The sequence below is a fragment of the Echinops telfairi genome, unplaced genomic scaffold (genome assembly GCF_000313985.2).
Source record: "Echinops telfairi isolate 266 unplaced genomic scaffold, ASM31398v2 ScPeMD7_7420;HRSCAF=8458, whole genome shotgun sequence".
Classification (NCBI taxonomy): domain Eukaryota; kingdom Metazoa; phylum Chordata; class Mammalia; order Afrosoricida; family Tenrecidae; genus Echinops; species Echinops telfairi.
Genome location: NW_022111320.1, coordinates 7,171,513 through 7,188,477, shown reverse-complemented (window position 1 = coordinate 7,188,477; position 16,965 = coordinate 7,171,513). Strand labels below are relative to the sequence as shown.

Below are 16,965 nucleotides of genomic sequence, written 5' to 3'. Positions count from 1 at the left end.
TAGAAAACTCACTATAATGCAAGCCTACATAAAATAACTGTTCAAAAACTATCAACAGATGCTAAAGCCATGGGGGAAAAGGTACTAAGAACTTGATATTACATGTTATCACCCCACAAATTACTTGCTGTGTCTAAAAAGAAAACCTCACTAACATCAATTTGATGTCAACTCGTAGTGACCCTACATATAGGACAGAGTAGAACTGTCCTTGTGTGTTTACAAGACTGTAACTGTTTACAGGAAGTAGAAAGCCCTGTCTTTTCTTCAAGGGAGCAGCGTGTGGTTTCAAACTGCTTGTGGCTTCAAACTGTCCTTGTGGCTCACAGCTCAAATTGTAACCACTACACTACCAGGTACCAGTACCTGGTACAAGGGGTTAAGGCTAGGCAAACACCCTACCATTACCCTAGAGGGACCGCTGCCTATCATCACTTTTAACCAGTGAAACCAGCAGCCATTATTTGTCTATAGACATGATTACCAAAAGGTATACACGGCATCACCCCTATGCTGAGCAAAAACGTTTACCTTATATTTAATAAAGCGCCTTGAGAAATACTCAAATATGTCCAAAGAATAAATAAAATCAAGTTAAATGCTGAGAAAATACAAAGAAAGATCAAGGTGCAGATCATTCTTTAAAATAAATAAGCTAAATGGAAGCATTAAAAAATGGTGGGTGGGCACTATTAATAGATTAAAAATTAGAAATATAATATTCAAATATAACCTGTATCCACAACTGGATATTCATTTTAACAAATTATTAAAGACATTTGGAACAAATGGAAAAATCTGAGTATAGACTAGACTTTAGATATTTTAGTGAGTGTTCAGTATTAAGTATATTATATTTACTACTTTTAAAAAGTTCAAAAAATATTTTTAAGTCAACAAAGGTTACTTGGTCATTCAGGCCTTTCTACATAAGCAACGGAGGGCAATGCTTTCTTTTAAAGGCATACACATTTTTAAAATTAGTCTTTCAACATTAAAGAAAAAAATAACCAAAAGTTAAGTGCGATCATTTTCACCACAATAATCACAATAATGGATTTTTTAAAAAGGAATTTACTTTTAACCCAATTAAGCGGTCATGTTACTCACTGTATGCCTTCAGATTATCACCAAATAAGTGGGAGGCAAGATCTGGTGTGGCTCTTCTATCCAGGTGTCTACGTAACTCACACCAAATGATTAGGTAGGAACATGCAAATGTGGCACCGAAGCCTCGAACTCTCGATTGGTCAGTTTGGCTATATCACTGAGTAAAAAGTGAGCCATCTCAGAAGCAGGAAGAGAATCCCATGCCCATCAAGAAAAACAAGCCACTGGGGAACACGTGGGAAATCTCTGCCTGAAGGGGCAGCAACAGCAGCAGAGATACAAGAGGCTGAGGCCCGGAGCATGAGTCAGAGAGGCAGGCCTGCAGAGCTGGGGGCTGTACGGGTACTTGTCAGTACTAAATATTTTCAACACTTGACCAGGCAGGGCAGAGGCGAAGGTGCTCCATACTGAGAGGCCGAGGACCAGATAAGGACAAGCCTACAAACATGGCTGAGGAGAGGTGCTCTGCGCACAAAAAACACAATGTTTTCTGATCCGGACCTGTGGCGGTCTGTTAAATTCCTGAATAAAACTCCATCATTGGAGTACTGTCTCTACATTCTGTGTAGCCATTCTACTGGATTATCTAACCAGCAGAGTAGTGGGGGATATAGGAAGACGGACAGAGGCCTCTGCTTCAAAGGAATCATCCTTGGACAGCTGTGGAGTTGGATTCTCCATTACCAGGTATAGCTGGAGAGGGCAGACATGGCCTACCAAATAATATAAACTAGCCAAGTAAAGATGGGCAGGATGGAACCTACTTTTTTTGATATCGTTCCAGCACCTGCATTGCGTTTTAGGTTTCGTACGACACTACATTCCATCACAATAAATTCCTCCAGCTGTTTGGGATGGCACAAGCTATTGAAAGGATGACTCCAAAAGGTGTTCCCATCAACATCAGCAACTAAGAATAAATACAAAATATTCAAGAACAGAAGAATTACATTTTAAAGAGCTGAAATGAAGTACAATATCACCTTAAAATTCCTATAAACCACTTGTAAATTTCTCATAGCAAGAGAACTATCAGGCTTCAAACATCATACATAGTTACTATAATCAGAATAGCACTAAACTAAGTGCCTTTCAGACAAGATTAGATATAATTAGTTGTACAGCTGTTTCATGTGCTGTTACTATTTAGAGCAGTGGTTCTCAACTTTCCTAATGCCACAACCCTTTCATACAGTTCTTCATGTTGTGGTGACCCCCAACCATAAAATTATTTTTGTTGCTACTTCATAACTGTAACTTTGCTACTGTTATGAATCATAATGTAAACATGATATGCAGGATATATTTTCAGTTAAAAATTGAACATAATTAAAGCATAATCAATCACAAAAATATGTAATCATATATTGTGAGATATTTACTTCTAATGACAAATAAATGAAATTTTGTCGTGAGGCATGGTGTAGCATGGGTAACAGCCTTCACACTGGGTACTCGTATGTAGGTACATCTGAATGTGGGTGGACTCGCCTGGAGACAGAGAAAGGAGTGATGTCTTGATACCTAAGACCATCAGAAATGTGTGTTTTCTGATGGTCTTAGGCGACCCCTGTGAAAGGGTTATTCAAGCCCAAAGGGGTCACGACCTACAGGTTGAGAACCGCTGATCTAGAGAAACATATTGGTCTTCTATCTGCTTGTTGTTGCTTTTAAGTGGTCCTGACTCGTGGAGACTTAAGTATGACAGACAAAGCATGAGCTTCATGATCACTGGTATGTTTGAGCCCACTGTTTCCACTGTTTCCACTGTGGCTACAGTTGTCAATCTGTCTCATTAAGCACTTCCCCTTACCTTCATTCTATTTAACTGATATGAATGCCCATCCCAATACTATAAACGAGCCTTGACAAATGAATTTCAATTGATAATGTCTAACTAATAGAATAACTAATAACTAGAATAACCAATAACTTTATAACTAACAGAATAATAACTTTCTTGCTAATTCCAACAACAAAATAGTTCATTGAAATATATGAAAAAGGTCAAGAAGATGCAGTCAAGTACAAACTGTCAAAATGGAATTTTCTTTAAAAAATAATTTCTAAAAAGGAAATGTTAAAAAAACAATCAAGCAATGAAATCAGTTAATATTCAGGCTCAAACTAAATGTCCTACTGGCTCACACAAAGTCACAAGGTCTAAACTTAAAATATTTTAGTAATGATTAAAACTTACTGCCCCTACCCCCCACCAGTCCTGGCTCAACTCAAAGGGAGTCCCTCTGGGACATGGGGACACAGTAGGGGATGCTGGGGCCCTCTAGGGTTTCCTGTAGGGGCTCCAATAAATTTCTTCCCTTTTGCTTAAAAGGGAAAAAAAAATGGCTTCTCTATATAAAGAATACAAGAGGGTACTTAATCCCAATTTTATTAGCATTCAATAATATTTTTAAAACCATTCTTTCAAGACAATGTTGTGTTTGATAAAATAAGTCTGAACACAAATTTTTACTACACATTTCAAAATTAATAGTTCCCCAAACTTACCTTGTAGAGTGTTGGGATCTATAAGGTGAACAGCACTGGTTACTCGAATACACACACAAATCTGGCTCATATTTCCCAGGCTTTGTGCCAGTTTAGGAGACAGACAGACAACATTATCCTAGGCATAAGAACTAACATTTAAAATGAGGCAAATTCCAAATAACAATCTCTAATAAGCACTCATCAACATAAATTTGGTCTCACTGCATTTGATCAGTTATCTTTAATTCTAGTATCAACAAAAGGCCTAAAGAGTGAGATCTTAGAGGAATAGAGAGGTATAACTTAAGACAAACACATTTAATAAAAATGCTTTAAAAATTTTCTTCCCGTGTGTATTCACTGCACTATTATTAAATTTAGTTGTATTCAAGGTTGAATACTTGGCGTGCCATGACATTTGTCAATATAGTATGTACATTCTACGCAAAGTATGGTTTTCTCAATCTAGTGGATGAGTTCTTTCAATGTACCAATAACAATCAAGACTGACTGCCCAAGAAAGTTATGTCAGTATACATTGGAAGACACCAATCATAAATGCAACTACCTGTATAAAAATGTAGAAGGGATCTAAATTTTAATTTAACCTGTATCTTTTCACAATCAAAGACTCCTCCATTGAAGGAATAGTCATTTCTAAGTACCCCTGCACCAGCACTTTGTTTTTATTAATAAGTTTCCAAAAACAAAATGATACTATTACATTATAAGGAGGCTTCAAAAAGTTCATGAAAAAATGAAGATAATGGTAATTTTCAGAAATTTTTTGAAGCCCCTCGTATATACTCACTCCTCCAGCTCATAAGAGTCCCTCAAAGCAAATAACACACAGGTCTTAATCTGCACAAACTATGTGCCAAAAAATACTCAGTTTTAAATCAAGGTCAGCAAATCTGACCCTAAAGACAAATTCAGACTCACCTATTTTTGTTAATAAAGTTTTAATGGATCACAGCCAGTCATTTACTTATATCTTGTCTACTTTTGAACTACAAAAACAAATGTGAGTTGTTGCAAGAGGCTGGCCAACAAAGCCGATGTTTATTTGCTATCTGACCCTTTAGGAAAGCGTTTGCTGGCACTGTTTTATCACTGGGACTGGGCTACGTATAAATTAGTGACAATAGTTTTAACACTTTAGAATCAAAGACCAGGGCCTAAAAGTAAACCTTACCATTGTAGTTGTGCATGTTTGGGCAGGTCACCTAACCTCAAGCTTGTTTCCAGTCTACAAAATGCTATGATCTTTTTATTAGTATCTCGATACTTGGTTTTGTGTAGAACGGCAGTTCTCTTTATTTTATCCTGATATATAACCTCCTACAGGGCAGGGACCCAGAGATGCATAATCCTTAACACACTGCCTTGTGAATTTGTTGTATTTTAAATTTAACTTTAGAAAGGTTTTTACCTTAAAAAGTTAATAAACTGATAATCTACATTTTCAGTGTACCATATAGATTATGCTTTTAAATCATTAAAAATGGTTTGATTTCATTTCGGTAATATTATTTCCTTTAAGCTTTCCAAAAGCAAATTTAAAGTAATGTTCCACACAAAGTGGCTCAGTGATGCTTTTTTATTGTCATTTTCTGCATTCAAAATTCTTTGTAACTGTCATATGTCCACTAGGGTCACACATTTCATGAAACAATGGGCCTCTGAAAAGTGCAGCTAGTCCTTTTCATTCTAAAATATAAACTCTACGGCATGCCAATTTATAAGGGTAAGCACGATGACGTTTTTTATCTTTTTAATATGGTCTGAATGTGCCAAATCAAGATGTTATTCTAAAATTTTAGCCAACCACAGAAGGAAATCAGGAGTGAATAATTACATATAAACCAGTTAATCACTTGTACTCTTTTATGGATACGAATGAAGTAAGAAAAAGTACCTTGCATATTGGAACAATTTCCACAGAAAAAGTACTCTTGTAATTGTATGTGTTACTGTGGATATCCTGAGAGATCAATCGCTGGGATGCTTTGGACCTAATAAGCAAGAAATGTTAATCGCTGGGATGCTTTGGACCTAATAAGCAAGAAATGTTAACAGCAATGTAAAGATCAGGACATGAAGTTCCTAGACTCTGAATGATTTTCATCAGATCATCCCGATCCAGTGTCTAGAATGACTTCCCGACACTTACTTGCTATGGTGAAACCAAATTCCCCCACTTGTATTTCAGAACCTTCACTAAGCTCTCATTCACTACCATCAAGTCAATGCCGACTCCTGGTGACCTCCCTGTGGGTGTCCACGATTATCACTGTTTACAGGAATAGAAACCCTAGTCTTTCCCCGTGAAGATTCTCGTGGTTTCAAACGGTTGACCATGCACAAATCAGCCCAACGCAGAATCACCACACAACCCTTGCTACTGAAAACCTCTAGAACACGGTCTCGGCTCAGATCAACAAAACCTACGTGTACCTACTACTGCCTATCACGATTCTGACTCATTCATACCTCAGACATTCCATGTTCCAATTATTAATGGATGTTTGCAACTCTTTCTTCTCATTTTGAGTCATGACCTACCATAAGGTGACCAGATTTTAACATTGGTAAAGCGGGACCCCATTGATAAAACTCCTATCCCAGTGAAATAGCCACATGGCAGCTGAAAACCGTATACCCTAGCTGGTCGTGCATTCTTTCCAAAAATCGGGACTTTTTAAAAACGCTGCAGGACATGAGAAAAATTGTTAAAAATCAGGACTGTCCCACCAAAAGCGGGACGTCTGGTCACCTTAACCTACCAGCAAATCAAAGTCCCAAAGCTTTCATCCTCCCACATCACCAAGGTGGACTCTAAGTAGCTCTTCCCAAATCATATTTTGTATGTTGCCCAACCTGAGGGGCTCTCACTTTCTGGCACTATATCTGACAAAGGTTCCACTGCCATTCCTAAGGTTTCCAGTTGCTAACTTTCAAGAAGCGGGCTGCTTCTTTCTTGTTCAGAGTCTGTCTTAGTCTGGAAACTCCTCTGCAACTTGTCCACCATGGGTGAGCCAGGTGATGTTGGAAATACCTGTGGCAGAGCTTTCCCCATCACATAACTATCACACAAGTCACCACAATAGCACAAAGTGACAGACAAAGGGACTCCTTCATGGTATTCATTAAGGCCCAGTCTTTGTTCACATTAATCTCGCCTTTCAATAGAAACGTGACCTATGAAACTCCTCCACATCTGGAGTCCAAGTCCTGTACCCTCCATGAAGCCTCTGACGGCACTCTCCCTGATCTTTCCTCTCCTTCCGTGGAAACACTGAGAATCGATGATGTGATCCTTACATGGCTGAATTCCAGCTGCTCAAAGAATTTCTTAAATACATCTTTGGCTACTTCCCCTGAACTGGCTAATCCAATAATAAATACTTAATGATCATGCAAATACTCCTAAACATAAAAGAATTTGCCTAAGCCTAAAGATTAAATGCAACCTACACCCAATCTCAGTTAATCAGATTCAGAACATACCTGCAGGGAACTGTACAATGAAGAAATTCTACCATCTTCTGAGCATGTTGTTTTGAGGAATAATAGAAATCCAGACCATCTTAAAAAAAGGAAAAATAAAAAACGAGAAATGAGAATAACTGAAAAATAAGATTTTCTTTTACCAACATGGCTATGTCACAAATTAAATCTGTATCAACCACCACCACAAATTAGAAAATATGAATCTATTACATTGTGGCCATAACAGAATAGAGACATCTTTTAAGACTCATAGTGAATCCATGAACAAAATAAATCTGACAGTTACAAAAGGAAAAAACTAAAAAATTTAATTTCAGACAAATTCAAGGTCAAAGTGGGAAGAAAAATAGCAACAAAAAAAACAGACAGATATTTTATATAGTAAATATATCTACCAAGAAAATACTATGTCAATAATAGCATCGAGACAAATAAAACAAAGACTATTAAAAAGAAAAGGAGAAATCAACAAGTGTTAACAATCACCCAGTCATTATGGTAAACAGCAGCCCAGTTTCTCTCAAAACAGATATAATCCATTGAATAATAAAAAAATAACAAAGAACTTGAATTAAACCATCAGAATTGGTTTAATCAAGATGTATAAAACATAATTCTCTAAGAAAAACAACATAGTACTTTACTTATAACACATTCATAAAATATGTACAAGAATTTAAAAACTCGATAAATTCCAAAAGGCAGAAATTACTAGAAACAGCATTATCCAACCACAATGCAATAGTATTCAAAATCAGTAACAAAGGGATGGCCAGAAGCAAACATAGCTGTGAGGAATGTTGAAATAGTCTTATAAATAACCATGCAGCTAAGTTATAAAATGGGTTTATTAGAATGGCTTCCCACTCATCTCGATTCAGGGTCTTTCAGTGCTGCTTCCGTCTGAAGGAGCATCCTTCTGTGAGCCTTGCTTTTCCTCCTGTCGGTTGGCAGAGGACAGCAGAGCAGCCAACACACAAAATTACTGTTTGTGCATGGCTAAAGACCGTGGTGATTTCATAGCCTCCTGGGCATTTGATATCCATGAAGTAGGAATTGGGGCTCTGCACAGAGTGCTTCTTCTTGTGTTTTCTCTTCTCCTCTTTGGGAGAAGGATGAAGGAGATCCTTTGCGAGAGGCATGATCGCTGGGGAGGTTGTCACCACCAGAAAGCCACAGCTAAGTACTAAACTACCCAGAATAGCCAGAACAATTTTTAGGATTTTAGAAGCATATCTTCCCAATTTCAAAACTCACTATATAAAATTATGTACAGTCAAGATAATGTGGTACTGGGATAAACATCAACATAACAAACATAGAGTTAAAGGTAAAACTGTAAAGCTTTGGAAAGCCTGAGTACTGGACTTCATCTACATTTAAAACTTTTGCAATACAGAAGTTACAGTATTAAAAAGAAAAAAACTACAGAGAAAATATTTTAAATTAGGTATGTGATAAGATTTGTGTCTAGAATATATAAAGAATGCCAACAATTCATTGAGAAAATCCTAAGAATGAGCAAAATATTTTAATAGCTATTTCAACAAAGATATGCTGTTGCTGTCGAGTTGATTCCAAAGCACAGAGATGCTTAAGAGCACAGAACTGCCCTCCGACAGCATTTGCAAGTCTGCAGATGTTTATGGAAGAAGACTGCAGACTTACACAGACTGTTACAGAAGAAAGCTGAACCACTACACTACCCCGACTCCTTAAACAAGATTTAACAATGGCTGATAGCCCCTTGATGAGAAAAGACAAACATTAGGAACAAGAAAACTTAAACATAAGTATAGTTAGTCATCAGTGAGATTTAAAATTATGAGGATACATTATGTTCAATTTGATAAAAAAAATGTGAAAAACTAAATGAAATGGTTTATTTCCTTAGAAAATGCTATCAAAATTGATTTAAGGTGAAGCAGACAACCTGAGAGCAATTAATGATCTTAAGCTGTAGAGATTTATACACCTTATCAACAAGGCTCCAAACAAAAGATGGGAAGCTCAATGGACAATAAATCCTAGGTAGAAAGAGGATAAATTCTTTCAACCTAACATAACAAAGAGCATTAAGTATGCTAAAGTTTGAGCAGATACCATATATACTCAAGGATAAGGCGAGTTTTTCAGCACATTTTATATGCTGAAAAAGCCCCGCAGTTTACTGTGGTAAAAATAGGTGTCTCAGCTTATACTCAAGTATATATGGTACATATCAAACAGAAACATCACAGTAGGCATGAAACATGAGAGAGGAAAGTCTGATGATGCTGTTCTAGCTAAAGAAAAAATTTGGAAAGAGATAAATTTACCACTGTCTATCAATAATTAATTGTAGACAGTGTCCCAATGCAAACTATAAGTGATATTAGATTTTTTAAAGATCAATAGCTTTCCTAATAAAAAAGTAGAAAATGTAATGGAAAGTTTCATCCACAGCAACAAACAGCCTAAAATACTGAGCAATAAGCCAACAAGAAACTTCAAAGGTCAATTACATAAAGAATTATAAAACTTCACTAAAGAATTGAACAAAATTAAGGAACATGGTCTAGATCGTTTAATCTTCAAAATAATACTATGAATTAAGATTTTCAACCTTTCCATTTCTTTGCTGGAAAAACTGAAACTCAGACCAAACAACACACACAAGGTCAGACCCCAAAACGTCACAACAGATACTGAAACCCACAGAATCTGGTTCCAGAAATCAATCCTCTTACCAACAACCAAGAGAATTTTAGTCCCCACCCCCTAAAAACATGATGGAGTACACATTATAAAGCATGAGAATTTACATACTGTGTTAGAAGCAGTAAAACAAAACACAGTTCACGATTTTGAATTAATGGGGAAAGCACATACAGTTCAGTACATGGGCACTGAAAGAACGGATTCGGATTAACCTTCAGGTAAAAATTTCCACCACATAAGATTAATGATCCAAAAGTAATAACAAAAATCACGAAATCAACAATTTTCTTGGAATATAGGAAATATTTTCCTATATTATAGGAAATATTTTCCTATATTAATGTTAAAAGTCACACTAATGAGAGAAAAGCTTCTATGATAAAAAACACATAAATGGAAGTAAAAATCTCTTCTCTTCCTCTCTGCATAAAACAAGTCCTGGATAAATTTTCTATAACAGCACTTTATACTCCATTAATGCAGTCACTGATTCACTCATCTGAGCATCCCACCAGATAAAATTAATTGAAGAAGGAGACTAATTTGCTAACTAAATTGGGAAGGCACCAATTCACAATTTTTAAAAAGTAAAAAAAAAAAGAAAGTCAGCCAATTGGTACTTAAGTAAGTTGAAATAAGTTTTTTATACAGTTTCAAATACTTTAACTTTTAACTTTTAACTCACCATGAATCTCTTTGATACGAAGTGTGTTCTGATGCATTGCATATTTCAAAATCAGCTGTTCCAGGTAGTAGAAAGTCTTTTTGTGTAAGGTCTAAATATAAATGCATTATCAGATTTGCACACACACAAAAAGCCACATTTTGCATAGACACAGCACACTAATGCTTTAAAACAAAAACCATCTATACAGATTATATAAAATACAAATGTTCAATTTCTGTAAGTAAATATTCCAGGGAGCTAACTACTCTTAATGTCTGAAAGATTTAGAAAGGAAAAAGGCAGAGGTGCTATTGAAATATAAGACGGAGAACTCACTCACACCCCACCCTCTCATTACCTTTTGCCTCACTTGAACTATTGACTTCCAGAAATCCTTCGCTTCTACTCGATGGCAATCTCCACACATTTGGGACTGGACAACGTAATCCACCACAAATACTTGCTGAAGAATAGCACCATTCATCACCTAATAGAGAAAGTGGGTTTTTTGGTTTAATAACAAATATTTTTCTTAACCAAAGATGCTTCAATATATCATTTTAAAATCATTTCTCACGAATGTTGTGAGGACGTCAATAATGATTAAGTCAAATGTAAAGTCATCTGATAAATCATACTCTTAGGAAATATACTGTTAGGAACCAGTTGTTCTCATAGTGACCTTATTTATAACCCAATGGAGCAATGGCTGGTCCTTCATCATCCTCACAATTGTTACGCTTGTGTCCATTGTTACAGCCACTGTGCCAATCCACGTTTACTTCCTAGTGTTTAACTAACATTTAAATAATAATTGAAGTAGTTAAAAGAACATTCTTTGAAAAATGATATACACTACATGAAATTCATCCTTATGAGAAAAAAATAAGACAAAATAAAATCTCAAAAAAAAAAATCCTGTTTAATATTTCTCAAGTACAGCCAACTATCAAAAGCACCTGGGACACACTAAGTGTATAGATTCCTAGGTCTCACATCTAGAAACTTTGATTCAGTTACTATGGGCCATGATGGTGAGTTTGGGAATCAGTGCCTAACAAATATAAATTAGTTCAGTCTTGTCCAAAATAAAAATAATACTGAAAATCTTATCACAGCTCACTCGCCAGAGGCTGTTCTTCCTAATGACCTCACAACTTGTGGGGGCTAATGTACATCAGGACAGATAGCAACTGGAAACAGGGAATCCAAGACAGATGATTCCTTCAGGACCAGTGGTGAGAGGGGCGATGCCTGAAGGCTGGAGGGAATATTGGGTAGAAAGGGGGACCGACTACAAGAGTCTACCTATAGCCTCCTCCCTGAGGGATGGACAGCAGAGAAAGGGCGGGGGAGTCATCAAACAGTGCAACATATGGCAAAATAATAATAATTTGTGAATTATGAAGGGTTCATGAAGGAGGAGGAAGTGGGGAGGGAGGGGGAAAAATGAGCAGCCAATATTAAGGGCTCAGGTGGAAGGAAAGTGTTTTGGGAATGATGATGGCAGCAAATGTACATATGTGCTTGACACAATGGATGGATGGATGGATGGATGGTGATAGGAATTGTACGAGCCCCCAATAAAATGATTAAAAAAAAAAACATGGGCTAAAACCAAGAATGCATTCTTCTTTTAATCTGTTCTAGTCATAAAATAACTACTAGATCTTTCTTCTACCTTTATTGTAACTGAATGATATACTGCTTACCTCTTTCTGGATAGTGAGTTTAACTTTAAGTCTCTTAGAATGGGGCTCAGTCCAAACAAAACCTGCATCTACAAGCCGTACCTTCAATAGAACACAAACAAAATTTAACAACTTCACACCTGAGAAAAGAGAACAATTCAACAATCAACAGATTTAATAAGAAGCTTACGGAATCTGAGATTAGCATCATTACATAATATTGTCACTAAAGAAAAAAAAATCAGAGATCAGTAATGACAATAACTAAAAATACAACCAATGACTATAATATAATCCATGCAAAAAAATGAAAAGGTTTGTGAAGGAGAGCACATTTGTTTTTCTCTTAACAAGTATACTGCTCATTAAATGGAAATTAGAATTCTTAGAAGAAAGCAAGGACCTGGTAGCCTTACCCTCTACCAAAAAAACGTTTTTTTCAAGTTTTTAGCTTCATTTGAGTCATTCTCATAAGTATATAAAGTATATTTCCTCCCTTTTCATTTCTTACCCCATCCCCACCCCCACCCCATGCCATGGCCAGGGACTTGTCAGGAGTCTCATGCACCAAATACTAAACCCACAATAGGAATTCACTTTTAGTCAACGGCTCTTCAGAGACCAAAATCAGTTTGCTGTGGCAAATTGTGTACAGCTCAATACAACTAGAATGGATGCACAGATTGGCAAGAGAAGTGAGGGATGAGACCAAAGATATGAAAAGAGACCAGATGTAGCATCTTATGAAAAATGTTCTTAAAGAGGAAGGAGCACCAAACAATGAAGTTTGCATGTGGAAAGATCACTCTGGTTGCTATGGGAAGAAGTGACTGAAAAATAATAAAGGCTATTGTTAATATCTAGGTAAGGGTTGCAAATAACTTGACTAAGGTAAAGCAGCACCAGAAATAAGGGAAATAGCAGAAGCAAGAAGATCCAAAAGCTTTTTAAAAGTTGTAAGATATAATTGCAACTGATATAGGAAAGAGGAAGATAGCAGACATGAGAATGATAACCTGAGTATCCAGTCTGGGTACCCAGGTCATACTACTGTTGATACAAATAAAGAGCAGATTTGAGGGGAAGAAAAGGTTGCAACTAGCTTCAGAATTTGAGTTTTAAGAGGGTTACCCATGTGAAATCCCAGGCGTCACTGTAAACAGCATATCTGTTAGTCTAGAAACTTATGGGTACATTTAGGCTGCAGGTAATAGACTTGGGACTATCAGCAAGCAGATGACAGCATCATTAAGTCTTACCTAGTGAGAACTCAAATAGCTAATATACATGCAGCACCCTAGAGTAAAACCATTCATATGACTGGTTCCCCTAAAGCCAAGTCCAGCCAACCACAAAACTCTCACAATCAGTTTCTTGTTCCCTGTGGACAAATTAAGATGCAGCCCCACAGCACTGAGTCACAATGCCTAAACTCAGCCTCCAACCTGTCTGCAGGAATGAGCAAAGCTCTTCATGTGCACTTTTGCCATTCACAAACACAACTTCAACACATATCTGTCCTGAGATAATGAGGATCAATCTGCCTTATTGGGCCCTTTATCCTTCTTTACCCAAGTCCTAACCACCTCTGTCAGCCCTCATCTCCCACATTCCCTCTTGGGTCTTTAACCACCACCACCACCAAAAAAAAACAACAAAAAAAAACTCACTACCATCGGGTTGATTCCAACTTACAACGAGCCTAGAGGTCAAAGAAGAACTGCCCCTCAGGTTCCAAGACTAATTGTTATGGGAATAGAACGCCTTGTCTTTCAGGTGGTTTCAAACCACTCACTCGTGGTTAGCAGCCCAATGCATATCCACAACACCACCAGGGCTCCTGTGTTTCACCTAACACCCCTCCCTGAGTCCAGAAACTCATTTACTATGCCCTCTGGAATGCAACACCCCCTAAATCTTCAATCTCTTTGTCCAACACCCCTTTCATCTCAGGATCTCCTGATGGCATGGTTCCCCCCTACAGCTAAATCAAGTGATACTGATTTTTCTCTCCTCCCCTCTATCTCTGGTGCAGAAGTAGAGCCCGAGACTGTAGCCCTTAGACATGCTTCAAACCTGGAACTGAACTCACCCCTGGGGATTACCTTGCAGCCACATAGGCCTATAAAGCGAATGGTAACTGTTCACTCATGAGGAGCCTAACTCCTGAGAATAACCAACCATATGAGACCAAAGGAAACAAAGCTCAGGAAGCAGAAAGGCAGAGAAAAGCAGTCTGGACATGGAGAACCCAGAGAACTGCAATCTGCATGTCATGAAGCAAAATGTGTAAAACCTGTTGAGAGGACAATGAACCTGCCCTGTAAACTTTCATAAAACCAGGATAAAAAACATAACAATAAAAACAGAAAAGGTTTATAAGTTAGCTAAATAGAAGCCAAATGCCTAAGCCATAATGCTTTAATTCCCTAGATCAGCAGTTCTCAACCTGTGGGTCGTGACCATTTTGTAGGTCGAACAATCCTTTCACAGGGGTCGCCCAATTCATAACAGCAGCAAAATTACAGTTATGAAGTAGCAATGAAAATAACTTTATGGTTGGAGGGTTCACCACAACATGAGGAACTATATTAAAAGTGTCACATCATTAGGAAGGTTGCCCCTGCCCTAGATTATATTCAGTGATGGTTTTATGTAATTTTCAGGAAAAAAATATTGCACATAAAATTCTCAAGAGGGAAAAACTTTAGCCAAGATCTTTTAAAACTAAGGTATTTGCCTTTCCTATTATATATATGTTTTTAAATGACAACATCTAAAGTGGGGTGCTTATCAAGAAACATTTAATAATTACTTTAGAAAAACCTACTCATAACTTGGAATTTTCTGAAAACAAGCACTTTAATTGAAGTAGACCTGCAAAAACTGATTTTATTCATTTGACTTACCTTACTCAGAGGGGTTTTGAGTTTTTTCAAACACAAAGCAAGAAGTTCCCTGGATTCTAAGGCACACTGAACCCAAGTTGCTGGTGGCTGAAAATACCTGAGAAGACAACGCACAGAAATTTAGCATCACTCAGGAAAAGTAAAAATCATCTGAATGTGCACACATAACATTATGTCCCAAACAGAATACTCCAGGTTAATCTGAAGTACTTAAGCCAAATACATTTTTATAGCTCCAGAAAGCTTTGTCACACCAATAGCTTTAGTTAAAATGGACTTGCTTTCTCAAATAATCACTATTTAATAAACAATTCCTCAAATAATTCTAATCAGAAAGCAAGTCTGAAATAATATATTATTAAAGAGGTCTTATTATTTTGCAAGCACTAGTAAGCACTTCAGTCAAGATGATAAAATGCCCAAGAGTTCACTGAAACTATACTCTTAAAGAGAATCATCTTAAAATAGCATGGAAAAATGACATTATGTACTTTTAAGATGCTTGAGGACTGCTTATTTTCCATACCACTAGTTCTCAGCACCACATTCAGCGAGCGTTCAGACCAACTGCATGTTCCTTTTAAAATTTTAAACTAGAAAATTCAAGTTTCAAAATCTTAACTTCAATCAGAGTATACTGTAAGTTAAGATTATAAAGGGGCTAAGAACAGTAACCAGCATATAGTAGGTGCTCTTATGTCTGCTAAATACCTAATACGGGCAACGTGTTCTGTGTGACTTTTGGGGGCACCTGTTCAATGCTCAAAGTTCTGGCTTTCACTATTAAATGTTTGATCAAAAACTTTACACAAGTCACTCGGCTTCTAAGAACACTTTTGAAGCTAGAAGAGACCTCACATCTGATCTAATTAAAACCTCTTCACTGGTGAGAAAAATTAAGGCCCAGAGAAGTTAAATGGCCGTTTTTTAAAAGCTAGTACATACAAAATAAAGACAAATTATGTCTCCTGATGCTTTGCCAAGAGTTAGCCACCGTGCCATGTTAATAGGAAATACTTATGGAAATTTAAACCTCACACTTGCCAAACTTCCAAACTGTGGACTCCCTGAAACAGTACGCAGTGTTTTGTGCTGGTACACAAAATACTTACATGTGTGTGAAGTATTTTTCTAGGGAGAAACCATTGTCAATTCTGAAAGGAGTCCCTGACCCACCTCATTCTCTATAACAACAATTAAGATTCACAATTATTCGATTTATCTTGGTATGATCTTGACGTATGTGGGTAGCTCTCCTATCTACAAATCTCAACTATACCCCACACCAAACTCACTGTCACTGTGTTGATTCCGACTCATAGTGACCCTGTAAGACAGACTAGAACTGCCCCCACAGGGTTCTTGAGGCTGCAAATCTTTACCGAAGCAGACTGCCACATTTTTCTCCCTCAGAGCAGCTGGTTGGTTTCGAAAAGCCAGTCTTTGGGTTAGCAGCCAAGCACTTTAACGCGGGTCCTTTATGTCAACTCTAGTAAGACAGAAAGTTTCACACTGTACCTTTGACATTGTTTGCAGAAAGAAATAGAAACCTGCTTCGGAATGCCTTGGCTGATGTCCACTTTACTTCGCAAACAGGCCACACATATATTGGCAGGATTTGGACTAATTGGGACACCACATTCACAACACAAGCTTGAATAAAATGAAGCATAAAATTTCAAAATGAGATTTCAAAAATGCACTAACAAATGAAATAACTTCCAAAAACTTAATAAACACAGAAAAGTCTTTGTATTAGGCCTTTTAAAAACAGATTTAGGCTCATAATAAATGAGGGTGGCGCGTGATGGGTACGTGCCCATCTCTAGACAACTGGACATACCTTGCAGAGGGGTAGTGGGGAGATGAGTCACTTAGGGTA

The 16,965-nt window shown here is 37.2% G+C and overlaps 2 protein-coding genes across 2 annotated transcripts in view; both read right to left on the bottom strand.

Annotated features, from left to right (window-relative positions):
- The window catches only part of NMD3 (NMD3 ribosome export adaptor), a 27,760-nt gene that overhangs the window by 7,363 nt on the left and 3,432 nt on the right, over positions 1–16,965 (bottom strand). The window contains exons 3-11 of the mRNA XM_004704108.2: positions 16,602–16,736; positions 15,084–15,180; positions 12,196–12,276; positions 10,842–10,970; positions 10,502–10,592; positions 7,114–7,192; positions 5,522–5,618; positions 3,622–3,739; positions 1,875–2,020 (exon numbers count right to left, since the gene is read on the bottom strand). Of these exons, the coding sequence (XP_004704165.1) occupies positions 1,875–2,020; positions 3,622–3,739; positions 5,522–5,618; positions 7,114–7,192; positions 10,502–10,592; positions 10,842–10,970; positions 12,196–12,276; positions 15,084–15,180; positions 16,602–16,736 (973 nt within the window). The remainder of the gene's footprint in view (positions 1–1,874; positions 2,021–3,621; positions 3,740–5,521; positions 5,619–7,113; positions 7,193–10,501; positions 10,593–10,841; positions 10,971–12,195; positions 12,277–15,083; positions 15,181–16,601; positions 16,737–16,965) is intronic.
- LOC105978769 (40S ribosomal protein S27-like) lies at positions 7,956–9,462 on the bottom strand. Its single transcript, XM_045297501.1, has one exon. The coding sequence runs from the start codon at positions 8,256–8,258 to the stop codon at positions 8,004–8,006; it is 255 nt and encodes an 84-aa protein (XP_045153436.1). The 5' UTR covers positions 8,259–9,462; the 3' UTR covers positions 7,956–8,003.

Bases quoted from the DNA above. Each gene is read 5' to 3' on its own strand.
- LOC105978769 (XM_045297501.1), bottom strand. From the start codon at position 8,258: ATGCCTCTCGCAAAGGATCTCCTTCATCCTTCTCCCAAAGAGGAGAAG.